Raw genomic sequence first — 26,917 nt, 5'->3', positions numbered from 1 at the left:
AGCCCTCCTGATGAAGGGGTTTTTGCCCAAAACGTCGATTTCGCTACTCCATGGATGCTGCCTGAACTGCTGTGCTCTTCCAGCACCACTAATCCAATATTTAAACGGTGTTCATGTAACTAAAACAGGGCGATAGTGAAGTCATTAAAAACATCCTACAAAGCAAGTGATTAATTATAATTATTTTTAAGACTATTACTGTTCATACTTTCAGATGTACAAAGTGTCGAACTTTTGCAATATTTTAAAAACTGCTCTGCAATAAGTCAATGATGTTTGTTTCCTTAAAAGACAGAAAAGTTAACTTTCTTCAAAGATGGTGCTTGACAGAATGGATTTAACAGTACAGCTGTAAACAGTAAAATAATGGCATACTAATACTTTTAATAAAACATTAAAAAATGGCTTTAAGAATGTTATTTCAGCAAGACAGACTTGAGGTATAAAGATTAACAAAAAAAGACAAGTTAATAGATCTAGAACAGAGGTTAACAAACTTTTGGTTGAACAGTCACTTCAGATATTCATATTCCTTGCAATTTGCAGAGCCCACTGAAACTATATTTAACACAGAACAAGACTTCACTTTTTCAGCTAACATAATACCCAAGACAAAGCACTAGATACTGCAGCTGCCACTACAATGCAACTACTAAAGCAAAGTAAACAAAAAAGCTTGATGACTTGCTTTTATGTCAGTAATTAAGATTAGAATCTGTTTTATCTACAAACCAGTTTTTACATTCAAACAGCTTCTAAACCCTCTGGATGCCATTCTGCAGCTTAAGTTTGTAACTGATTTTCATTAAAAAAAACAAGGTCAGAGAGAAACCAGCATTCAACACTTGAAAAAAGTTAATTACCTTTAAAAAACACCAAGTAATATTTGCAACTCAATTAATTTAAATACTCATGGAGGAATAATTAGTGAAATACGTATTGGGGCCCCTATTGTGTAGATTGAATAAAATCTCTGGTTTCCCATTTAGTCTTTCACCTGCATTACATGTAGTTTCCTATTCGAAATTCTCATGACACTGCCTGTGTTGCACTACAAAATGTTATTTTATCCTACTGCATTGTGTGGAGAACAGTGAAAAGGACGTGGATCAGATGGACCTCTACTCTGCTGTAAATCAGATAATCATCCAGTTGTCCAGCAGACATCTCACACATGGAAGCTGATAGCAAGAAAAATACAATTCAGCTGGCAGAATGGGACACAGACGTTGATAGCTGAGGCTAAATAATGTTTCAAATCCATAACCCCCACATAACTGTTTGAGTACATCTTAAATCCTACAGATATCCAAAGCACATTGTCTCCTGTCTCTGCTCTGTACCCCAGCCTAACAACAGTTTGGAAATCTCTGATCTAGAATTAAGGGGGGGAAAAAAACAAAGGAAAGTTAAAAGTGGTAGACAAAGAGGCAGGAAGATCAAGAGGTGTCATGGCATTTATTGAAAGCATGCTACAATTAGAGGAAAGATTACCAAGGCGATACAAGCAAATACACACATTGAAAGAAATGGAACACTGTATACAGAGACATGCAATAGACAATTAGAAAATATTTTTTTAATATTTCAACATCTCTGCATTAAAAACAAATCTTAACAGAAATGGAATCCATTTTGTTTCTTCCACATTGACACAAACCGCTTTACAAATGAAACCTGGTACTGTTGCTTATCAAAATATACAAGACAATCAATGTTTTCATATAAAAACCAGTTTGTACTTTATCTTGTTCCCAAAAAACCTCATTAAAAAAAGTTGTTACAAATATTTACAGCATTTTCATCATCAGCTGAACATTCTTACAAACTCAAGAAAGCAGGAATTTTAAGAACAGATCAAGTACATGAACGAACAGGGAGGAAAGCACTACATACCTGCCAACACCTCAATGCTAGAAGGGAAAGACTTAAGAAAAGCAGCTTGAAAGAGAGGTTCAAGGATTCCACAAATGTTGCAACCCTCGCCTAAATTGCCCAGGTGGGAGCATTCTAGTTGCAACTTATGTCTCAAGTGTCATTATACTGCATGTCAATTATCACTGGTGACCCTACTCTGATGGAACTGGTAAATCTCTAACTGACATCAACTGTGCACCAAGACACATCAGCTAGACCCTTTTCTATTGTTGATGTCAAACAAACATCAGTCCAGTTTTTAAATTCATAAACAAATAAATACAGGTTGCCTATGGTGTCAGCCAATTTAAAAGTCAGATGACTTTTCTTTTCAGTCACAAATATCACTAGTAAATATAGTCACACCAGCTTCTAATAACTAATGAAAGAACGAGTTCTGCCTTAACAAGACAGTATAACAATGCATTTGACCACTGTTGAGAATGCTACACCACACCACCTGGTGTTTCAAAACAAAACACTTTTCGGCTTTGTATTTGCGGAATGATGAAAGAAAATACAAATCACAACTTTGGGAAAGTTCTGGCTCAGGGCACCACAAATGGAAATTACTGGGAGATTCCTAACAACTGTTTTAAGATGCTTCTTTTATGAAGTGAACCTCTGGTTCCATGCTCAGCATGCAGGAGTTGACAGATCCAATTCAATGTAAATTAGCGACCTTAAGGTATTTTCTCCTTAGAGCTAGGTGCAAGCAAACAAAGCACCCCCTAATGAAAAGTGAAAATTCTTCTTTTACTCAATCCCCCTCCTTTTCTATTTGAAACTACATTCATAATAATTTTCTAATTTAGGTGTAAATATAGTAAAAGAAAAAATATTAAATTGGAGGCAAGAGAAAAAAATGATTAAGACTATTGAAGGCACATCAACTTTGGTCCTGTTTTGGTTTTTCTCCGAAACCCTGAAAAAAAAGCTCTGTTTTCTCTACCTTATCATTCACTAATATTTAACCCTTTTTCTGTTAAGTATCATGGAATTCCACCCAAATGGTATGAAAGAGTCTTGTATTTAATAAATCAGTACAGTTCTAACCATGGTTTAGTTGCAGCTTCGAAGTCTGTGCAGCTCTAAAGTTTTCTTTCAGAATGAATGGAAGAATTAAGGACATGTTTTCTAGACTGGCAGTTAGTCCAGAGAGCATTCAATAAAACAAGGCAGGCAAAAAACGCTAGTTAATTAGCTAGGGAGTCTAATGAAACAAAAGTAAAAATCCCATCAGAGGGGACTTCAGAAAAGTACCTACACGGAAACATTCAAAAGCCTAAACCAACACACCCCCCGCAACAAAGAAAAAAAATAGCCAATAATAACAATTAACATTCATAAAATGAACCGGTACGTTCACACTAAGAACATCAAAATAAATGAAAAAAACTTAAGATAACATACAACAAACTCATAGCACACAGATCGGATTTTGAATATTTAGAACCTTACAGGTACTCAAGGGACAAATCAAATCAACCATGGACATTGCAGTTTTGTCACTGTAAATAATATTCAAAAGGATCTGCAGCACAGGCTTTTATACAGCATTTCTGCAGTTTTGGATGGTACAGAGAGTACAGATTTGCAGTTTGCCCAAGGACAGGAAAAAGCTTGGGCTTCCATTCCCAACTGTGTGCTAATTTGCAATAAAAATCATTAAATTGTTGCAACACTGCAACATACACAAAAGAAAATTCACCTAAATCTACAAGGAGAAGGACTCCCTTTGAAAGAACCCACAATAGTTGTACTGAAGAAACCTCAGGAAAAGCCTCTAATCTATTTGATTATAAGCACATAATAAGGCACATGATAATTAAACAAGTACACAGTAAATATGAAACTGATAATTTCTTTCAGATTATAGTGGTATGAAAACCCATGATGTTTAATTCTTTTTCCCCAATATTACCAAAATAATTTCTTTAAAGTGTGTCAAAATCTTTTAGATCTAGACCGGATTTTCTTTTCCCTCTCCCCCAAAATTGTAAACTTCTTCAAAAAGAAATTTTCACTGAACCAGTTGTTAACAGCAGGTGAATGATCAATTTATGGCTATTGACTGCTTGCAACAAACCCGCCCATTTCAAAAATTACAAAGAAAATTTATATTGATTGAAGCTTAAACTGATGGATAAACAAAGGAAGGATCCCATCATCACTGTTGTGTTCCACTTAAAATATTACACTAAGCATCTCTTGCAGGCATAGTTGGTCATTGGTATTTCAGTCTCTGTCTGAATGCTAGTTTACCACATTGGGTGGTCCCAGTCTATAGGGAGAACAGGAGAGGAATTAAATTGTAGATTTAGAAAAGGAAACTCTGAGATGGTGGTTTTCTCCAAGATCATGATTGTGAAGGTCAATGAGAGCCTGGATTGCTTCTTCAAGACTGTCCAACTGGATGAGGGCCATTTTACGGTCCTTCCTGCAATACAGAACAAAATTATTTTTGAAAGTTGTTATACACTAGAATAAAACAAATCACTGCGGACGCTGGAGATCTGAACAAAACCAGAAAGTGCTGGACAAACTCCGGTCTGGCAGCATCTGTATTTAAAATAACGCAAAGAAAATTATTTGTTGGAATTAAAAATGCCCGACTAGTCAAGACCATAAGATACAGAAGCAGAATTAAGCTATTCAGCCCATCAAGTCTGCTCTGCCACTGAATCATGATTGATGCATTATTCAACCCCATTTTCTTGCTTTTCCCTGTAACCTTCGATCCCCTTACTGATCAAGAAACTCTTTCAATCTTAAAGACACTCAATGACTTGGCCTTCACAGCCTTCTGCAGGAATAAATTCCACAGATGCATCACCCTCTGGCTGAAGGAACTCATCTCTATTCTAAAAGGGCCATCCCTTCATTGAGGCTGTGCCTTCTGGTCCTAGTTTTTCCTACTAATGGAAACATCTTCACCACATCCATTCTAACCAGACCTCTCAGTATTCTCAAAGTTTCAATGAGATTCCCCTCATTCTTGTAAAATCCATTGACTACAGATGCCGAAACCTCAACTGTACTTCATAGGACAAGCTCTTCATCTCTGGGATCATTCTTGTGAACCTCTTCTTGACCTCCTCCAAATCCAGACATCCATCCTTTGATATGAGGCCTAAAACTGCTCTCAATATTTCAAATGCAGTATAACCAGAGCCTGAATACAGCTTCAGCAGTGCAACCTTACTCGAAATGAATGCTAATGTGGCATCTGCCTCTACCTTCCTGCTAATCAACTTGGATATTAAGATTAACTGAACTCTGAACTAGGACTCTGAGCTTTATATTTCCGAAGCCCACCCTCGTTCACAAAATATCTACACGTATATGCTTCTCAAAGAGCATAGCTTCACACTTTCCTACATTGTATTCCATCTGCCACCTCTTTGCCCTCTCTCCTAGCCTGCCCAAGTCCATCAGCAGCCTTCCCAGCTTCCTCAATGTGAGTCCCGCCTTTCTATCTTTTGTCATCTGCAATCTAAGCAACAATGCCCTTGGCTCCTTTTACAAGATCCTTACCATTTAATATGAACAGCTGCAATCCCAACACTGACTACTACGGAATTTCACTAGTCACCAGCTACCATCCTGAAAGAGAGTCCTTTATTCCCCACTCTTTACCTTCTGCCATTGTCAATCTTTTACCTTGCCCCCAGTGGCATGGACTCATTACTTAGCAGCCTTCTGTGCAGCACCTTGTCAATTGCCTTGTGGAAATCAAAAAACATATCCATTGGCTCTCTTGTGACTAACTTTCTTAGGATCTCCTCAAAGAATTCTTATAGATTAGTTAGGCATGACCTCCACTTGACATAGATGTGCTGACTCAGTCCTGTTTTACCATGCACTCTAAAGAACTCCACAATCTCATCCTTAAAAGTCAACTAAAGTTTTTAACCAAGTGTGGTCAGATTAACCAGCCTATAATTTCCTGTTGTCTGCACCCCTCCCTCTGTAAACAGGGGTGCTACATTAGCCATTTTCTAGTCCTCTAGCCCCGTCCCTGACTTCAGGTGATTGCTAAAAGATCACAATCAACGCTTCCACAAATCTTCTCAGCCACCTTGGAACATAGGAACAGACATAGGCCATTCAGCCCTCCCAAGCCCGCGCCATCATTCAACAAGATCATGACTGCTCTGTGGCTTAAGTCCTGCCTTGGGCCCCTATCCCTTGACACCCATGCTTAAGAGAAATTTCCCTCAGATTTAAATTTAACAATTAATTTAGCATTGGCCACCATTTGAGGAAAGTAAGTTGGAACAATAGAAACAGCCTGAATTGGTGGGGTCAAGCTCCCACTGAACCAGGATTTTAGTTTTAGTGTTTAGCAGTTGCTGCTGAAATCTTGCAGCTGGATACGGAAACTGTTTTTTCATCTCTTTGTCACAGCTAAAAGATTGGAATTCTTTTCCTGCTGCTAGAATTGCGTGCGAGACAATCTATTTTACTGAATTTGCCTTTGCCAGGAGTGTGGTTGTGGGATGTTACTGCATTGGAACGTTCACTATTGATTGGGGGGGATTTGTTTCTTCATATCATTACTTCTGCCTTTAACTAAAATCTACACTCCCTCATTCTCTATCCTTCCATGAAAGTGAACACATATTTGCCTTATTCACTCTGTCCAGGCACTTAATAATTTGAACGCCTCTATCAAATCTCCTTTCAACCTTCTCCAGGGGAAACAAATGTGGCTTTTCCAACACCTCTGGAGCTATCATACCTCATCCTTAAAGCACAATTAGAAATCAAAACCATAAACATCACTCACTAAGATTTAAAGCTAGAAAGTTTGAAAGCAGATGTGAGTCATTTGGGCACGACTGATCTAAACAATTCAACAGGGCAAAGAAACAAATGGAAAGAGCATTTCAATCACAACTCACTTTGCATTATGGATTGTTTCTCAAAAGATGATTGTTTTAAAAAGTGCAATTTGGCCCCTCAAAGATCAGCAAAGCAGCCTTTGTGTGGAACCACAGAAAATGGGGGAGATACTAAATGAATATTTTGCATCAGTATTCACTGTGGAAAAGGATATGGAAGGTATAAGACTGTAGGGAAATAGATGGTGACATCTTGCAAAATGTCCAGATTACAGAGGAGGAAGTGCTGGAAACGGTTAAAAGTGGGTAAATCCCCAGGACCTGATCTGGTGTACCCGAGAACACCAGATCTCTTGTGGGAAGCTGGAGAAGTGATTGCTAGGCCTCTTGCTGAGATATTTGTATCATCCATAGTCACAGGTAAGGTGCCAGAAGACTGGAGGTTGGCAAACGTGGTGCCACTGTTTAAGAAGGGCAGTAAAGACAAGCCAGGGAACTATAGACTGGTGAGCCTGACCTCAGTGGTGGCAAAGTTGTTGGAGGGAATCCTGAGGGACAGGATGCACATGTATTTGGAAAGACAAGGACTGATAAGGGATAGTCAACATGGCTTTGTGCGTGGGAAATCATGTCTCACAAACTCGATTGAGTTTTTTGAAGAACTAACAAAGAAGATTGATGAGGGCAGAGCAGTGGAGGTGATCTATATGGACTTCAGTAACGCGTTCAACAAGGTTCCCCATGGGAGACTGATTAGCAAGGTTAGATCTCATGGAATACAAGGAGAACTAGCCACTTGGATACAGAACTGGCTCAAAAGGTGGAAGGTGATGGTGGAGGGTTGTTTTTCAGACTGGAGGCCTGTGACCAGTGGAGTGCCACAAGGATTGGTGCTGAGCACTCTACTTTTTGTCATTTACATAAATGATTTAGATGCGAGCATAAGAGGTACAGTTAGTAAGTTTGCAGATGACACCAAAATTGGAGGTGTAGTGGAGAGCGAAGAGGGTTACCTCAGATTACAACAGGATCAGGACCAGATGGGCCAATGGGCTGAGAAGTGGCAGATGGAGTTTAATTCAGATAAATGCGAGATGCTACATTTTGGGAAAGCAAATCTTAGCAGGACCTATACACTTAATGGTAAGGTCTTTGGGGGTGTTGCTGAACAAAGAGACCTTGGAGTGTAGGTTCATAGCTCCTTGAAAGTGGAGTCGCAGGTAGATAGGACAGTGAAGAAGGCGTTTGGTATGCTTTCCTTTATTGGGCAGAGTATTGAGTACAGGAGTTGGGAGGTCATGTTGCGGCTGTATTTTCACGCAGAGGGTGGTACGTGTATGGAATGAGCTGCCAGAGGACGTGGTGGAGGCTGGTACAATTGCAACATTTAAGAGGCATTTGGAAGGGTATAAGAATAGGAAGGGTTTGGAGGGATATGCGCCGGGTGCTGGCAGGTGGGACTTGATTGGGTTGGGATATCTGGTCGGCATGGACGGGTTGGACCGAAGGGTCTGTTTCCATGCTGTACATCTCTATGACTCCAACCCATTTTCTCTCCCTCTCGACAAGACCACAGGTCTTCTCTTTCAATAAGAAGGGCATAAAACTAGACAAGCAATAGTTCAAGTGACACAATTTTGAACTGCTTAGAGATCATCTTTTAATTGAAGTTTAGACAACAGAACATAGCATACATTCTGAACAAGGGTCGAAAGAAGCAAATGAAGTAACTTGGGGCATTTCTGCTTTGAGTGTATTAACATTTGATATGTACATTAATGCTCCACTGTACAAGACGAACAGTTGCAGCTGGAGCCATGGGTTTTCTTTCTGCAAGTGCCAGTACAGAGATCCTTTCAACATGAGACTATGAAGAAAATCAACTGATTACCTCTGCACCTGAGCCACTGTTTGAGATAAAAGCATCTGTGGTCCTGCAAACACAAACACCTGACAAACAGACCTAGGGAGTTGACAGGCCAAATCAGCATGACTTTAGTACAATGACAAGCAATAGGTTCGGAGCTTCCCTATGTTGAGCACACCTAAGATTAGTGGTCATCAGTCCACACGCTCACTGCTCCTTTTCAGATGTGTCATTGAACTGATTACGGGAAGTGACAAATACTGAATGCCAGTCATTTCTATACCAAGATTGTGCAGGCAATGGGGAGTGATCTGAAGTTCACAAAACTGCTCTATCTCAAAACTAGCCTCACTGTGACACATCACTATTGGTCAAAGCCTGTTAAGTGAGCCAAAAGAAATTAGGGAGCATTCAGTTTTGTAATCACTAAGGGTTTTGACCTCAAATGATTGAATAAACAATGGATCACTGCAATTCAGACAAACTTTGCTTTAAACTTTTTCCGATTCGGGCAGGTGAGGTCTGAAATTAAGCACACAAACAATTAGTTTAAAAAATATTACAGTGCTTAACAAGGAATAATGCCAATTTTGAAGTTCCTCGTGATATAAAAAGGAACTAAATTTTTTTTTTAAAAATAAAAGAAAATATTGTGCCTGCAGAATGAATAGTGAAAAACTGTCAAAATCACCTCTTTTAGAGAAAGATCGATAGTGCTTACCACCTAGATAACTGAACCCATCACAGAAATAGCAAGAAAGGGACAATAATGTGCATTCAACTTCTTCCTTCCCACATTGTAATTTAACAATTCAAAGTAAAACAATCCAAAAGTACTTCTTATTTTCACAAATGAAATCAGAGGGAGAAAAATTAAAACTCAACGTATGCTTGTTGAAAGCAATGATATTTTGGGGACAGGGACAAAAAACAACAATTGGGACAATCTTATAACAAGTTAATTTGCAACTGCAACAACTTAATGCTTTAAATTAGCTTGCCATCCATGTGCTTTGCTTTTAAATTTTCAACAAGTTTCAAGACTGCGAATTTTAACTCTGAATTTAACAAAATCAATGCTCAACGAAGTCACACAAGTCTCTATTAAAATATTCTAGACAGCAGCTTGGAAACACAAGTCCTTTCCGATCATTGTTTATTCTATTAGATCAAGGCAAATTTGTATCTTAACCTTCACACACCATTGTTTCATAATCCCTTACTAACAATATTAGGTCAAAGATTGCCCTCCTTCCTCCATTAAAGGTATTAAAAACACAAATCTAATTGCATCACACTAACAAACTGCCTTCTTCCTTTACACCAATATGCTATAACATCAGGAGATAAAGCTATAAATACAGCTTTAACTTATCAATTCCATACTAGAGTCATTTACAAAACAGAAATGCTGCAATTACTAGGCAGTAATAACAGCACTGTCATTTGAAGTAGAAAATCAAATCACAATGAAAATATTGATAACAACGAAGACTGAATTCTGAAAATGGTCAACCGAGATAAACACAAAATATGTACGAAGGAAATCTGAAATAAAAACAGAAGTGAGTTTTGAGAAGGTTTGTAGCTCAGGTTGAGGTTCTGGATGTAGGTTTGCTCGCTGAGCTGGGAGATTCACTTCCAGACGTTTTGTCACCCTACTAGGTAACATCTTCAATGGGCGTACTGAAGACATTACCTAGTAGGGTGACGAAATGTCTGGAAATTAACCTCCCAGCTCAGTGAGCAAACCGACTTCATAAAAATAGAAAATGGAGTAAACTAGGTAGTCTGCCAGCATCTGAGACAAAAACAGATTTAAGTTCAAAGTCTCTTATTCAGAACATTCTTCACCTCTCTATCAGCATCATTTCATTCTATGCCAAAGTGGTCCTCAACTCTAACTTAACTTTATTCTTCAAACTCACTGGAAGATTTAAAAAAAAACATGTTTTCTTTTCTTTGGGTGTTAAAAGGAATGCAAGCTCCAAAAACTAAACAGGTACTAAAGCCCCTCTGGAATCATCTTCTGCTCTCCTTTCCTCTGACTTCATCCCTTCTAATCCTACTTTGGCTGTTAAAGAAGTTCTGATGAGTTGTCTTTATGCTCAAAATGTTAACACTCTCTTCACAGATGCTATACGTTTCTCCAGCATTTCCTTTGTTTTAATTTTACAATCAACCAGTATTATTATGCTGTGTCAAGCAGAAGTCAGACATAACAACATTAGACTTACAGGAAAAACTTGAAGCCTTTCACAGAGTATCCAGCACTTTCAAACAGATTTTTCAGATCATCTTCGGTTATTGAAGGTCTACAAATACACAAAAAACAGCTCTTTAAAAAGAGCACAAAAAGCGGACAATTCAATACTATTTTAGAAAAATGCAAAAGCAAGTCAGACTTGCAACAGCAATACAGTTTACAAATTATGCAAAATGGATAAGGGTTTGAAGAAAAAGGAATTTTTCAAAGTCTTCCAATTATTGCAGGAATTTCAAGCTGATCTCATGGTTACATAACTTAATACTAGCATTATCATACTATTTAAATTCTTCAGGTCTTACATGGTGACTATAAACAAACAGTCAGGTCATAGATCTTGACTATTGAGGCACAAACCTACATTTGCACTGAGAGAAATGCACAAAGCAGTATTTAGTCTCATGGTTATGTTTTTGGACTAGTAATCATGTGCCTGAACTATTCAGGCAGGATTTGAATCTCATCGCTGCAGATGACAAATTCAAATTAAGTTAAACATATTTGGAGTTAAATGTAGTACCAACCAAATAACTACTTGATCACCTCACGATTCCTCATTAATTTCTTTCGGGAAGGAAATCTGTTCTCCTTACCCAGTTCGGCTGAGACCCTCTGGTCAAATTGGTCTCACAGCAAGCCACTTGGTCACGCAAAATCATTGTGAACAAGTCAAAAACAAAATTAGTCATTTCGTCAGGCAATGATCTAGGCAACAGACCTGGACATGACAAATTGCCCCAATCCACCTCATTCACATCTATGGACTGGTGTGAAGATTGAGAGAGTTGACCCACAGGCAAGGCAAATAATAAATCTTTCAGCCAACATCCCAGACTAAAATACAACAGCCCTTGGTACAATCCATATGGAAATGGGAGTGCTGCAGATTCCATGAAGTTTCATGGCATCTGAACAAACATGAGCATGAGCAACAAAGAATCCTGATTACCATTGCATTGTCTTCACGCACCTGTTAAAATCAGTGATCCTCCACTCTGAACACAACTTGGAAGAAACACCAACAGTAAAAAAGACACCATGCATTCAACTAACAGTGGTTCAGAAACACCACTGCCATAGTCCTGAAGGACACAGGTTCCAGACTGGTCCGTTAGCAGTTAATGAGGGAGAGAATACACAAGCAAATGCGTATTTGGCCTGGTGGCTCACTTGTTCATTTGCAGAAACATCTGCCCATCACAGTTTCGAAGTCTGATCTCTTTCTAGTCCTTACAGAGAGAAAGACCCATTTCACAGTAAGGACATGCTCCACCATTTTGTCTTACATTGACATTAAGCTGAATGAGGTAGATACAGAACATATCTAGCAATTTAAAAACTGAACATCCATGAAAAGGCCAACAACAGGACTGCATTTAAACACTATTATTAAATTCATAGCTTGGCTACCCTTATCTCCCACATCATCAAGCCAGTGGGCCAACCCTGGGTTAATAAGTCAGGCACAACACTTGACATATTTCAAAATGATGTGCCAACCTGGTAAAATCAGCAGAACAGGACTCAGTATGTGAATAGGACATGACTAAGAATTCCTCAGAACAGTCTAATCAAGTTCAGATATTAAACAATGTCTTCTCCACAAAGGTCAGAAGTACAATATTCTTTGATAAAGAAACAAACAGTCTGTCCTGAATTTAACACCTGGACAAACAAATTCAGGCTCCAGCTGACAACTCCCTTTGACACAACTGCCATTATTAACCTCTATAAGAGAGTTTAAGCACCTACCATTGGCACTCGGGTAACTTGGAGATCACTTTTGACTAGAAATTCAACAGGACCCACTCACATAAACACTGTGGCTATAACAAGTCAGAGGATGGGAACTCTGCAGCAGTTAACTCAATTTCTAACAACCCAAAATCTTCCTACTATTTCAATATCATGCTAGGAGTGTGATGAAGTCGTGCCAACTTGCCTGAAAAGTACAACTCCAACATTCAAGCCCAGTACTATTCAGGACCAAGCACTCCTTCACTATCTTGAACACACACACACACACACACCATCAAAAAAGAACAGTGACTGCCATGTGTAGTGTCTACAAGATGCACTGCACCAACCTGCAAAGCCTTCTTCAATGACACCTTTCAAACCCTTAGTCTGTTCTCAGAAAGAGTACAAGCACATGGGAACATGATCACTTTCAAGTTACCCAAGTCTCTCAGCATCCTAAATTGGAAACAATGTTACTCATTGGTGGCCAAGTCAAAATCCTGGAAATTGCTTCCTAAAAAACCTATGAGTATTTCCATCCCAACTGCAGTGGCCCAGCACTGCCTTCTCAAAAGAAACAAGAAATGGGTAATAAACACTAGCCTTTTCACCAACATCCACATGAATTAATAATAAAACAGAACTAGCCCAAAGATGGCTGTCAATATAAGTCAGTCTCAAAACAGGAAGGGACGCAAATCAAAGCATAAAGACAATTGTCACTAGTATTAACTCAGCTGGGCAATTCAATTGGGTTACGGATATGATGCAAACAAAGTGGTGTTTTAGGGCATAAGGTGATCACTAGATGACAATTTTTAAATGGTCCTTTTCTTGAAAAAAGAAATCAATAAATTAAAAATATATTAGAACTAATCTCTAACTGACATGCTAATATAATTTTTCTTAGCCACAAATGTTTCCCTATTAATTCATTCTGTACTCTTGTTTTAGTTTAAAGAGAGGTTCTGGTGCCTTTCAGCCTTTGGGGAGACTTCGGATTTTCATGAAGTTACTCACGGAATGTTGGAGAGATGCAGGGTGGATGATGGAGGGAAAATATTCTGGAAGTTCTTCGACCCTGGTTTCTTGAAACGATGAAGTGGTGAGCTGCTGTAGTCCTTGGTCAGACCTTGGTCTTCCTGCCCTTCTCGAGGAAGCTGAACCATTTGATGTTTAGACAGAGTCACACGCAATACCCGGCCATAAACCTTTTGCCCATTGAGGTGACTCATGGCTGAGGAGAAAAGAACATTTAAGCTTGAATTTTCCTCATGCCAACCTACAGACACTTTAAAAGAGACTGTATCATTACTTCAGTTCACTTCTCAAGAGTATGTGCAAGTGGTCTACTTCCACGCATCAAATATTTCATAGTAGAGGTAGTGTTGGACGTCTTAGAATGTATGAAGGTGGATAAATCTCCTAGACCTGACCAGATATATCCAAGGACATTGCAAGAGGCAAGAGAAGAAATTGCTGGGGTCCTGGCAGATATTTCTGCATCAAAGTTAACCACGGGTGAGGTCCTGGAAGACTGGAGGGTAGTGAATGTTGTGCCTTCTTCAAGGGCTGCAACGAAAAAGCTGGGAACTGCAGACCTGTATGCCTAATATCTATGGTAGTTAAATTAATTCAAAACATTGGAGAGATATGATACATGTGCATTTGGAAAGACAAGGTTTGATGAGGAGTAGACAGCATGGTTTTGCACTTAAGAGATCATGCCTCACAACTTTGTGAGAGTTCTTTTGATGAAGTGACCAGAAAGACTGACGAGCGCAGGGCAGCAGACGTAATCGATATGGATTTCACTAAGGCCTTTGACAAGGTTCCACATGGTAGGCTATTCCAGAAGGTTAGATTGCATGGAATCCAGTGCAAGCTGGCAAATTGGATACACAACTGGCAGGACTGTAGGAAACTGCGGTTAAAAGTGGAAGGTTGCTTGTTGGACTGGAGGCCTGTGACTAGTGGAGTGCCTCAGGAATCAGTGCTGGTCCCATTATTGTTAAGTTATATCAGTGATTTGGATGAGAATGTACAAGGCATAATTAGGTTTGCAAGTGACATGTACAGTAAGGAAGATTATCAAAAACTGCAGCAGGATCTTGATCAGCTGGGGAAGTGGGCTGAGAAATAGCATAGGAGTTTAACATAGATAAGTGTGAGGTCTTGCATTTTGTAAAGTCAAATCAAACTAGGAGTTTCATGGAGTATGGTAGGGCCTTAAGGAGTGTAGTGGAATAGTGATCTTGGAGTTCAGGTTCACAGTTCTCTGAAAGTAAGGTCACAGGTTAGCACAACAGAAGGTGGCTTTTGGCACACTGGCCTTCATCAATCAGGGCACTGAGTATACAAGTTGGAAAGTTATGTTGCAGTTGTGCAGGATGTCCGTGTGTCCGCATTTGGAGCATTGTGGTCACCTTGCTGTAACGAAGAATGTTATTAAACTGGAAAGATTGCAGAAGAAATTTACAAGGATGTTGCCAGGACTCAACAGTCTGAATTGTAGGGAGAGGTTGGACAAGCTAGGACTTTTTTTCTTTAGAATGTAGGAAACTGATGGGGGGAATCTTATAGAAGTGTATAAGATCATGAAAGGCATAGAGAAGGTGAATATACTCAGTCTTTTGTCCCAGGGTTGGGCAATTGAGGAGTAGGAGTGCATCAGTTTAAGATTTGAGGGGAAAACATAAATGGGAACCTGAGGGACAACCTTTTTCTTCCCCACATAGAGGGTAGTAAGTATATGGAATGAGATGTCAGTGGAAGTGACATTTGGACAAATACACGGAAAGCAAAGGATTAGAAGGATACAGCCAATTACAGGGAAATGGGGTTAGCATAGCTGGACATTTTGACCAGCATGAACCAAAGGGCCAGTCTCCATGCAGTTGGACTCAGACTCTAGCTACCTTGAAGAATGACAACTTTTCACTGTATTCCTATACTTGAATACATGTGATAATAAAGCATAGTTCTAAATGCATTCCTCTTATCCCCAAACCATTCCCAACAGACAAACACACCTTATTTCAAAAGGATTTTTGAAACATTTTTACCAGAAATATGCTACATAAAGTATGGATTATATTGATATAATTGATATATTCACCAGGAAGATAATTTGCTCGCCACCAATTATATTGGAAAGAATGGAGCTTGGATTTGGATACAATCTTTCAGATCAAATAATAAAGTCAATCATTTCAATCCCAAGTAATCAGATTCAACTTATTATTTTTACATCAGCGATTTCAATGACTTAAAAATGTGACTGATCTAAACTGGCTACTCTTAAGCAAGTAGCAAACAAAGGCATTGCAATTGCCCTCAGCGCTCAGACTGGAAAATAAAGAACACTGACAAACTGGTATTTTGAAACTTTATCTACAGACTCTGTATCTGGAGGCTCGGTAAAGATAGGAGTAACTTCAACTGTGATGCGCAGGCCAAATAGCCATCAATATTATGATTCACCAAATAGCAGGCACTTGAGGATCAAGTGTCTTTTGGAGGTGGAACTAAATTGCAAACTATATTTTGTAAAACTAATCCATGAATCTTACCCAATTGAGCTTGATTTGCATCTGCCATTTGTATTAAGGCATTTTCTTTTTTATTGAACAAGATCTTCACACGATGTACATCACCATAAACTCCTTTAAGGTGATCAAACAAAACAAAAAATCAATTCCACTATAAGTAACAGTGACAAATTAAAACAAAGCAGAGTATAAACAGGACAGAATCAGTCAAGGAAAAAGGAAAATAATTTTCCATTACTTAGACGTTTAAAAAAATGACATGTGCACATATTAACAAATGCTACAGTGCAGAAATTAAATTTCATGCATTTTAATCTTTTAACATAAAATTCATAGATGTGAGACATTGTTGAATGAAGCACAAACTTAAATGCAAACAAAAATTTACACTGTAAAACAGCAGTGGAAATGACAACATACCAAAGAGGATGAACAGCCAGTGAGGTGAAACCTTCTGTAGTAAGGGGAAACAAAACAAGTCAGCACAAGATGGACTGGAGACAAACATCATCAAATCACTCATATCGAAGAGGATTTCAGCATTATAGTTGAAGGCCATTATGATTCATCAAGCAATCGATTTGATCAAAAAAAAATATAAAAGTTCAAACGCAGTAATTTTTTTTTCACTTTAGGGACAGTTGATGATATGGTAACTTTTTGGACAATGATGCAATAGTGAAGCAGGACAGTGAAGGGGAAAGAAAGAAATACTATCCAGTCAGCAACGAGTGTTCAAATAATTTTTTTTCCCTAAAAAGGTATTTACCTTTCACCTATCTTTAACCCTCCACAGGCACCTCAACGGATGCAATCAATTATTAAGTAAAACCACGGATCTGGTGAACATAATGACCTAACTGAGTGGCCATTCTGGATTCTCATTTTTAGAATTATAATTTACAGCCAATAAAAACCTAAGAGGAGACAGGTGTGTAGATAATAAAGCTTATACATTTAATGCCTATACCCATGTTCCATTCAAAAAGCTGACAAAAGCAAAGCTTTGACAAAGTATTGAGGACTACAATAAGCTTTTATTTGCCAAGGCATTACACCGAAGCATGCAAGAAAAATTCTTTTGTTTTCTTTGTGGGGTATCAAACTCTTTCTCACTTTTCTAGCATTATAGAAACTAATTAAAATTAAAAATATTTGTTATCTTATAATACTTTGACTTCAATACTAATTTTACTGTGAAACATTTGGCCAAAACTACTATGAACAATTTCTTTTAAACTGTTCAGTTTAAAGTCAATGGACATTCAATTTGAATATTTGAGTACTTGAGAAAAGTACTTGAATTCTAACAAATAATTACAACTTCACAATACTTTCAGTGATATGGCTTCATTTAAGTTTAAAATTAAGCAAATATTAACAAAATCACATAAATGAATGAATGTTGCTTTAGGAACAGGACCTCGTTTATTGATGTTGAGCTCTTTTCTCTAAACTGAAAGAATGTTCTGACAGACCAAGGAGGCAGTGACGATAAAGGCAAGTTGATAATTACATTACAATTAAGCTCGACAGCAAGCACAATACAGAATTTTTTTAAAATTTGCATGCAGCACAAATGTAACATTCATCTAAACACCAAAGAAAATACCAAAGAATATGAAAACAAAAGGATATTGACCACTTGCTGACAAGAGCAAATACTGAAGGGAATCAATGAGAGCTGCAATTATTCAACGAGTAACCTCAAATGGTAACCTACATTGTTAAGAGTACAAGATGGTGAAGAAAGGTAATTCTTTATTACATGGCATTAACATTTACTTCTGGTAAATCTTTCAACTGAGTTTATTTTTATTTTTTAATAGAATAGTTAGAATCAGCAAATTAGTAGGAAAAACATAAAACTTAAGTTGCAATTGAGATTCACTGCTGTGAACATGTGCTTTTGGGTACTCTACAATAAACCTGGAAATTCTCTGACAGAAAGATGAAAGGGGAAAAAAAAATGGCTTGAAGGAAATACTTCCATCCAGCATTCAGACACCAGGTCATGCACTAAAATTTCAATTAAACAGTTGTCAGTTCTTATTGCTCTATTGTGTTTCAAGTTATGATGTGGAGATGCCGGTCTACTGGAGTAGACAAAAGTTAAAAAAAAAATCACATCACCAGGTTGGAGTCCAACAGGTTGATTTGAATGTATAAGCTTTCACAGCACTGCTCTTTCGTAAGACGGCTACCTGATGAAGGAGCAATGCTCCAAAAGCTTGTACTTTCAAATAAACATGTTGGACTATAACTTGGTGCTGTGAGACTTTTAAATTATATTCCAAGTTGTTTGAGAGATATTTGGTTTAGATCATAGAAAAAAAGTTGGTGAATTCAGCCATTTGGCCCCTCAAACTTCTCGGTCACTGAATAAAATCATGGCCAATTTGATTATGGCCTCAAGCTGGTTATCCTGCCTGTCACAAAAACCGCAGATTCTCTTGGAGATCAAAGGTTTGCCTAGTTCAACCTGAATATATTCAATGGCCAGCCATTGCTGGAAAATATAATTCGCAGAAATAACAATAAATCTCATCTCTATCTTAACTGGGTGGTCTGTCATATTGAAACCTCTAAGTTCCAGATTCCCTCGAGAGCAAATCATCATTTAAGCATCCACCTGCCAAATCCCCTTTAAATTTTAAGCATTTCAATAAGACAAACACTCATTCTTTGAAGTCCAATTGTCGTGTTGCGGCTGTACACGACATTGGTTAGGCCACTTTTGGAATAGTGTAAGCAATTCTCTTATCGGAAGGATGTAGTGAAACTTGAAATGGGTTCAGAAAAGATTTACAAGGATATTGCCAGGGTTAGAGGGTTTGAGTTATAGGGCAAGGCTGAATGGCTGGGGCTATTTTCCCTGGAGTGCTGGAGGCTGAGTGGTGACCTTATCGAGGTTTACAAAATCATCATTTAACTGCCACAATGAATCAGACCGCAAATTGGAGGAACAGCACCTCATCTTAATAACCCCCCTCCCATCACCTGATTCCTTTCCATTCCTCTGATTGACACTTCCTCTGAGCCACCAACTGGATTCATTTCTCCTATCAACCAACCAAGTCACGTACCCTCTGCCAGTGTTCATCTATCCCCACCTCAGCACCCCACTCCTTTTTCTGCAGCTCCCCTTGAACCCACCCCCAGTCCTGAAGAAGGGTTACAACCAAAATATTGATTACTTCACCTCCCGATGCTGCCTGGGGTGCTGTGTTCTTTCAGCCTCCTGTTTGTCTACCTTAGATTCCAGTAGCTGCAGTTTTCTAGTCTCGAACTAAACAAAGTGATGGAGGCTGGCACAATTACAACAGGTAAAAGGCATCTAGATGGGTAAATGAATAGGAAGGGTTGAGTGAGATATGGGTCAAATGCTGGGAAATGGGACAATATTAATTTAGGATATCTGGTTGGCATGGATGAGTTGGACTGAAGGGTCTGTTCCCATGCTGAACAGCTTGGTGACTCAATGTGTATTGACCAAATGTTTCAGCTTCCCTCATTAAAACAACCCCTTCACCCCAGGAATCAACCGAATAAACTCCTGAACTGACTAATTCATTTATCTCTCTCAAATGAGAGAGACCACAACCACACACTGTACTCAAGGTGCAGTGTTACCGATGCCCTGTGAGATTTTATCAGGACTTGCTTACTTTTACAATAAAGGCCGACATTCCACTTGCCTTCCACTAATTACTTGCTGTTAGTGTATGCTAACCCTTTGTGATTTCAAGTAATTGAGATTTTGATCAAACCAGCTCAATTTTGATGCATGTTTCAGGAAAGACAAGGCCATAGTGTTATGAACCCAAGTTATCGCTCCCAGTACTATAGTGGTTCAAGAAGGTAGAACACCACCACCTTAAGGGCAACTTTGGATGGATAACTAATGCTGGCCAAGTCAATGATGTCCACACCCCAAGGGTGATTAAAAAAAAAGAGGACAAGTGTCAAAAATCACACAATGAAAGTTGGTCGAATTTGAAATTATTGCATAAAATCTGAAAATGAAAAAGACAGTCATGGAAAATCAAATCACCAATTATTATTGAGTCAACTATCATGGAAACAGACCCTTTGGTCCAACTAATCCATGCCAAACATAATCACAAACTGAACTCGTCCCACCTGCCGCTTCCTGGCTCATATTCCTCCAAAGCTTTCCCATTCATGTATCCATCAAAATGTCTTTTAAACGTTGCAATTGTACCCGCACCAACCACTTTGTCAGAAAGTTCATTCCAGACCATTTTTTTAAAAAAAATCTCTCGCCTCTCACCTTAAAAATATGCCCTCTAGTCTTGAAACTCCCCATCATCGGGAAAACACAAATACTATTAACTCTATCTATACCTCTCATTACAGATCACCTCTCAAATTCCGACAGTCCAGTGAAAATAGTCTCACTGAAAATTCATCAGGTTGACTATTGCTTTTGAGAGAAAAAAAGCTATCACTCCTAGTCGGACATGGACATGGAGTCATGTTGGACTCCAGATGCACAGCAATGTGGGTGACTCTTTATTATCCTTGGAAATGGCCAAGGAAGCCACTCAATTACAGGGCACTTAGGACCAAGCTGAAAATGTTGGCCTTGCCCACATCGCATGCAAAATGAAAGGAAGTCAAGTACGATGCAAGGAGTTGCATGATGCTCCAAAATCAGTTGAGACTTAGGTCAATACCATTATACAAAGCTAGCACAATTCCTTGTGTTAAAAGATGATGCAGTAAATAGGAACTCCCCTCAACTGGCAATCATATTGACACTACACAAATCAGAAATGCAAAGTGCTACTGGTATAAATGTGCAAATATACAAGGCTCTGGTTAAGCATGCAACACATGAATTTACATTGCGCAGAGCACAGATTTCAGGAACGAGGAGTATCCTACAAGCATCACTTGTCCTGCACCAGAGCCAGTCAGAACATTAATGCTAAATACTGGAGCCACTAACAGTTAGTGGTAACACATGTGAGCTCCAAAGCTGAGCCAAAATGATTAACACGTTTATTGCCTCTATGTACTGTATATATGAGTATTTGCAAACAAAACCATCAAGCAACTCCTTCAGTTTGAGAAACTATAAAAAAAACTTAGCTACTGGGAATGGATATTAATGCTATATTGATTTGATTCTGAATTAATCAGACTGTGAAAGGAGGATTTCTGCATACATGGATATTACAAATTACTAGTTACACACTACCAAGCATAAAAACGAAATCATTGCCTTCCCAAAAGCCATTTTAAAAACAGTTAAAGCTCCAACTCAACACAAAGTAATGAATTTCTTGGGGGGGGGGGGGGGGGGGAAGAGAAAAAGTGAAAGAAAATAGTAAGACTCAGAGATACTGTGGTTCTTAGTGATATCACCAACCTCAGGGTTTAGGTTGCTAACTAGCAAGACAGAGTTTGCTGCTGGGCCAATACCATGCATTGCTAGACGGCCACCAACTGCACCATGTGGAAGGCCAAGATGCCCAAGCCCTCCTGGGATTCCTTGAACAGACAGACCTGGAGATAAAGATTTTTAATATCAATCATAGCAGATGTGCTTTCTTCACATAATGAATTTCAAAAAGGTTAATAAAAACAGATTCTGAATTGATGAGAATATATGTGAGTTACTTTTTAAAAGTAACAATGAGAGTTCAAGTCCCATCATGAGGCGTTAATAACATATACGCCTCAAACGATACAAATTAAACCTCGAAGTGCAGCACACATTCCTTCCTTTTCTGACTAAGCAAAAATGGGCTCATTTCAATACCTCACGTGGAAATGGACAATGAACACCAAACCAATTTGCACCAATCCAGGTGAAGATAACTGGATAGTCATCAAATTCGGGTGTTGGTTAAGATCAGTTAACTTAGCAAACACCGAAGTATTTATACACTATTTACATGAGCCAAAAAGATGACAATTGCTTCAGTTGAAAAAGGAATTGCAAGTTAGATTTCCTCTAACAATCTGCAAAAATTATTATTTTTTTTTTTACAGCTTTAATATTACAAGTGGCAATCCTGATCATGCTTACCCGCAGTTTGTGGAAAGCCAAGGGCAGGGCCAAATCCACCACCCCCATAGGGGTTGGAAATGATACCAGGTGCACCTAAGAGAAAGAAACACAAATATTAATTTTGTACAGTTACTTAAAAGCATTTCCTACTCTTTCAACAATGTGGTTATCTTTTGTAAGAATTAATGCTCCACTTGTGTGGAAAAGATACTTTGTGTCAAATCTTTCCTTATGAAATTATTGCTTATACTTTCATTTTTTACAACATGTGCAAACACACAGCACCCCCATAATCATACCTGACACCTACAGAAGTAGCAACAAGGATTTTTCTAATATACCTAAAATAGAGATTACATAAAATATTCACTTGGTTGTAAATTGGGAGTTTTTACACTCAATTAGATTTAAATTATGCTACTTAGGTGAAATACCTATGACACAGATGCCATAGCACTGGATAGAAGCAATAGAAAAAAACCTTTCAAATTATCATTTTTTTTCAATTTCATAAACACACGTATGGTTATGCATTATAGTTTTCAAGCAGATAACAACTTTGAGTAACCCTAATCCTTCAACCCTTGGATGGCAACTTGTTTGCAATGAGCAAATGGCACTATCAGACCTAATTGGCAAAGATCTCAAGCAGCTTCTCTCTCACCTCAGCACCCCAGCTCATGCCTCAAGCAAAGAATGTCATATATGGCATGCTATAATTTTGTTGATTTTTCATAGGACAGTGATGAACCATGCAGAATGAACTTTGAGTTACATTATGGAATCAGAATCACCACTGAAGGTGCAATTACTTCCCAACTCCCTTAACTCAGCAAACTCAATTTAACTTCTGCTGAAATGTGTTCACAGGTGGAAGATATTCCTTTGTTAAGCCTCAATGCTTTGCAGAACAGTTTCTGAAAGCTGTGCTGGAAAGAGAAAACAAAAAAGCACTGACCATTGACGCACATCTCTACGAAAAATAGCCAATTACTAATAAAATTACCATAATTAAGTAAACACTTCAATCAAGAACAACTAATTTTCTTTACAAAGATGAGGACATGGTACATGTACACCAAAAATCCCTCAATTCACAATCGAAAACTTAAAAATAGCCAATGAATTTAAAAAATTGTTAATGTAATCAAGTCATGAAGTGACACCTCTCATTAATCAAACTCTTAGGCATTCTCCTTTATGCTATTCATCATAATTTGAGAAGTGGATACTGACACAAAGTTAGTCCATTTGAACTGAAGTGATAAATTATAGCGTTCCATTGAATAGCAAACTACTGACCAGCTATAAATGATCTGCATTTTTAAATTGGTCCAGAAAGTGATTGTGAGGATATTATTTCCTCATCCTCAGACAATTTTGCTGCAAAATGTTTTTAACCACAACTGGGAAATAAAATCATAGCTCTATCTAAATCTCTCTTTGGAATACAATCTAAATTTTCCATTGGAAACTAATCTCAGACATACATATTCAGAAAAAACAAACTGGTCAGGAACAGGTTTTTCGAATTAGGTTTCGTTGTCACCTTTACTCAAGTACAAAGGTACAGGAGTACAGTGAAAAGGGTACAAAGTTTCCAATCTCCAGTATCATCTTATGTACAAAAAGCCAAACTAGAAAAAAAACTTAGACACGAAAACCAGAACCATAATCCAAGATACAAAAAGCAGAAATAAAAAAAACAACAAATGTAGAAATGCCAGGAAAAAGAAAATGTATCTTTTTCTATGTTTCTATGTAAAATTTGTTTTTTGTTTAATAAAGCAAGTTTGCATTACCCCATGTAAAAATAATGGGAAAAAACAGTGAAGTAGTTAGCACTGCTACTTCAGCACCATGGACCCAGGTTCGGGCTCCTGTTATGGACCAGGCTAGACTCCCTCAAAACAATTCAAGAAAATATCCCACTTAACTTTCCCAGTTGCTTTAAGCAGATGTAAAGTGAATATTCCAGGGGTGATGCAGCTGGCCCAATCACTTAGTTTTAAATAAAAGAGCATTTATTTAGAAGATGACTGAATGAAACAAGAAGAAAACAGAATACTGAATAACTTAAAGTATCCTAAAACTCAACAGATTATCCCAACTTAATGATGCTGTTCCAAATACTTGCAACAATCCACATAAAAACTCCTTGATAAAAAAAAAAAGGACAAATCCAACACAGGGTCTGGAGTGAGCACAAGTGTGCACAGCAGAGAGAGATGGCAAAAAAAATTCAGCTGGAACACATTCTCCCATGTAGTTGTTTCATGGACCAGCAGCCTCAAACTGCCAGCTTGCTAAAACCAAACCAAGAGAAAAGCTGAACTGGGAGAACTGGTCACTCTTTCATTGCACAGGTGCTTTTTTTAAACTTAAAAGCTTCAAGTAGATCAACCCCAAATCTTTGTCTTTATGACCTCTGGAAAATAAAACCGAAGGACAACATAACTTTGTTAAAGGGGCAGCATCATTACACTCATCAGTGGAGCTTGCTGATTCTCTGTATCTGTGTGGGTTTTCTCTAGGTGCTCCCAGTTTCCTCCCACAATGTACAGATTAGGTGGGTTGGCCAGCCGAAAATGCCTGTAGTGTCCAGGAATGTGCAAGCTAGGTGTATTAACTGTGGGAAATGCAGGGTTACAGAGTTGGGGTATGTCTTGTCTTCAGAAGTTTACTGTGACTCTATGGGCCTAATGGCCTACTTCCACGTTGCAGGGATGCTATGAACTAGTTTAAAAAAATACATAATTTGATGATTTTGTTTCTAATTAGTTCACTGAAGTTATTCTGGACTCAATCTAGATAAAATAGCACGTGTTCCAAAACACAATGTTGCATGCACATCTGAATACACAGCTCATTACTCTGTTTAGAAAATAATGCTGTTCAGACATTCATGAGCAAACAACAATGCCGATCAGGTTGGCACAGGCCTTTTACCATCTTGATCTGCACAATACACATGATAGCTTAAAATGATAAAACATGTCTTCCAGTTAGCAGATGGCTTGACATATTCATTGAATGGACATCACAGAACGTAACTGCTTAGTCTATCACATCTGTACTAGTTTTTCCAACAGTACCAATTCCTTGTTTTTTTTGCTATATGTCAGTACACATTCTCTTTTCAATGAAATACCCATTCCCTCTTCTCCTCTTCACCTCAAATTCTTTGTCAATTAACTTCCAAGCTACTACCCTCTGGCTCTTCATTCCACTGTTTGAGAAAAAGTTGTTTCCCACCTAATCAATGACCAGTGAGAAGAACAATGAACTTTAATGATTTAATTCATTTAAATGTTTTGGACACAGCAGAGAGAAATTGAAGGTAGAATGGAATGAAAAAGTTCAACAAATGCCAAAAATAAAATTTACCTGTCATTATGTATTTACCTAGAAGTGAGCTTTCCTTACCAAAAGCGGCGGCCACAGAAGGATCAACGGTCGGCTGGCCGTCGCCGGAAGGAAGATCAAGACGTGTAAAGTCTCTGCTTTTGTCATTATTGTATTTAACATTAAGACTAGTCAGCTTTGAAAACTCAATACGTAAAGTACAGCAAGCATTGTAGATATTCTGGCCATCCAAAGCCTGTAGAAAGTCAAGGAGGAACAGTATTAGACACCAATTCATACGTGTAAGTAAGAGGTGCCATTTCATAGAATTTATTTAAAGCTCACCATGCATTGCATAAATAAATGAAGCACAATTCTATTCCTGACATCTTGAAGTAAATACTATATGATAATTTATAATAATATTGCATTCCCAGAGAAATGCTAAAAAAAAGCAAAGTGGAAGGAATCCACCCAAGATAGCTCGGCCCCTCCTCTTAGCTAATTACAGAGCAGCAATGGACAAACCCTATTCAAAGTGCTGTATGGGTTTGTATGTGTATGTGTAATGGGAAACCTGATAAAAAGGAGACGGTGATTATATAAAAGAGTAAGCCTTTCACAAAAAATGAACAGATTTTAAAAGGTTTTGAAATTGTGCACCAATTGTAGTAGTATAATCAAAAAGATAGTGTTAGCCCTACAGATTCAAAATTGTTAAACAACTTGTTTTAATAGATATGTAGCAGCTAATAATTATAGAAGGATGACCTCTTGCACCCAACACTAACCAGTTTAGCATGATGAGCCTGCATTGGTTCGGCATACTGTAGCAATGCCTGGAACTGATTGTTCTTTGTGAAAGTGATTATCTTCAGCACAGTTCCATACTTGGTAAAGATCTGTTTGGAGTAAAATGTGCATCAGTAAATAAACAAAACCACTAAACTGACACGTTGCTAGCAGCCACAGAAAATGACAGAGTACCAGGGCCCAACACAATTATCAATGAAAAGACATGTGAGCATTAATAGTCATCAATGAGTTGAAGGCAGGGCAGGCTAACATGAATCTATTTTACAATACACAAAGTCTGTGTAAGTCCAACACATGACAAAAACTCGTCTTTTAATAAAAGCAAAGCCTTGTTGCTCTGCAAAACGTAGAGGATAACAGTGTACAGAGAAACCTCGATTATCCGAATACCAATTATCCGAAGGAGATCTGGAGGTCCCGATTGAAACATCAAAGACGTGTGCCCAACAGTCATCGCGTCTTTTGTTTACAATGATGAAATCGGCACCGTCTCCAAACGACTGCCCTCCCACCCTCTATCTCGCC

At 38.3% G+C, this 26,917-nt stretch overlaps 1 protein-coding gene across 3 annotated transcripts in view; it reads right to left on the bottom strand.

The window, feature by feature from the left end:
- Window positions 1-1,444: 1,444 nt before the first annotated feature.
- Window positions 1,445-26,917, bottom strand: part of ptbp3 (polypyrimidine tract binding protein 3) — an 80,962-nt gene continuing 55,489 nt past the window's right edge. Inside the window, exons 6-14 of one of the 3 annotated variants that reach the window (XM_043715888.1) lie at window positions 26,368-26,478; window positions 25,619-25,832; window positions 22,250-22,324; window positions 21,587-21,723; window positions 16,609-16,642; window positions 16,210-16,302; window positions 13,658-13,874; window positions 10,869-10,946; window positions 1,445-4,357 (exon numbers count right to left, since the gene is read on the bottom strand). In XM_043715888.1, the coding sequence (XP_043571823.1) occupies window positions 4,225-4,357; window positions 10,869-10,946; window positions 13,658-13,874; window positions 16,210-16,302; window positions 16,609-16,642; window positions 21,587-21,723; window positions 22,250-22,324; window positions 25,619-25,832; window positions 26,368-26,478 (1,092 nt within the window). In that variant the 3' untranslated portion in view covers window positions 1,445-4,224. The remainder of the gene's footprint in view (window positions 4,358-10,868; window positions 10,947-13,657; window positions 13,875-16,209; window positions 16,303-16,608; window positions 16,643-21,586; window positions 21,724-22,249; window positions 22,325-25,618; window positions 25,833-26,367; window positions 26,479-26,917) is intronic. The other 2 variants (XM_043715898.1, XM_043715905.1) reach the window with 2 other exon arrangements.

The sequence above is a fragment of the Chiloscyllium plagiosum genome, chromosome 2, assembly GCF_004010195.1.
Source record: "Chiloscyllium plagiosum isolate BGI_BamShark_2017 chromosome 2, ASM401019v2, whole genome shotgun sequence".
Taxonomy (NCBI): Eukaryota; Metazoa; Chordata; class Chondrichthyes; order Orectolobiformes; family Hemiscylliidae; genus Chiloscyllium; species Chiloscyllium plagiosum.
Note: the sequence above shows the minus strand (reverse complement) of the source record. Positions and strands in the feature narration are given on the sequence as shown.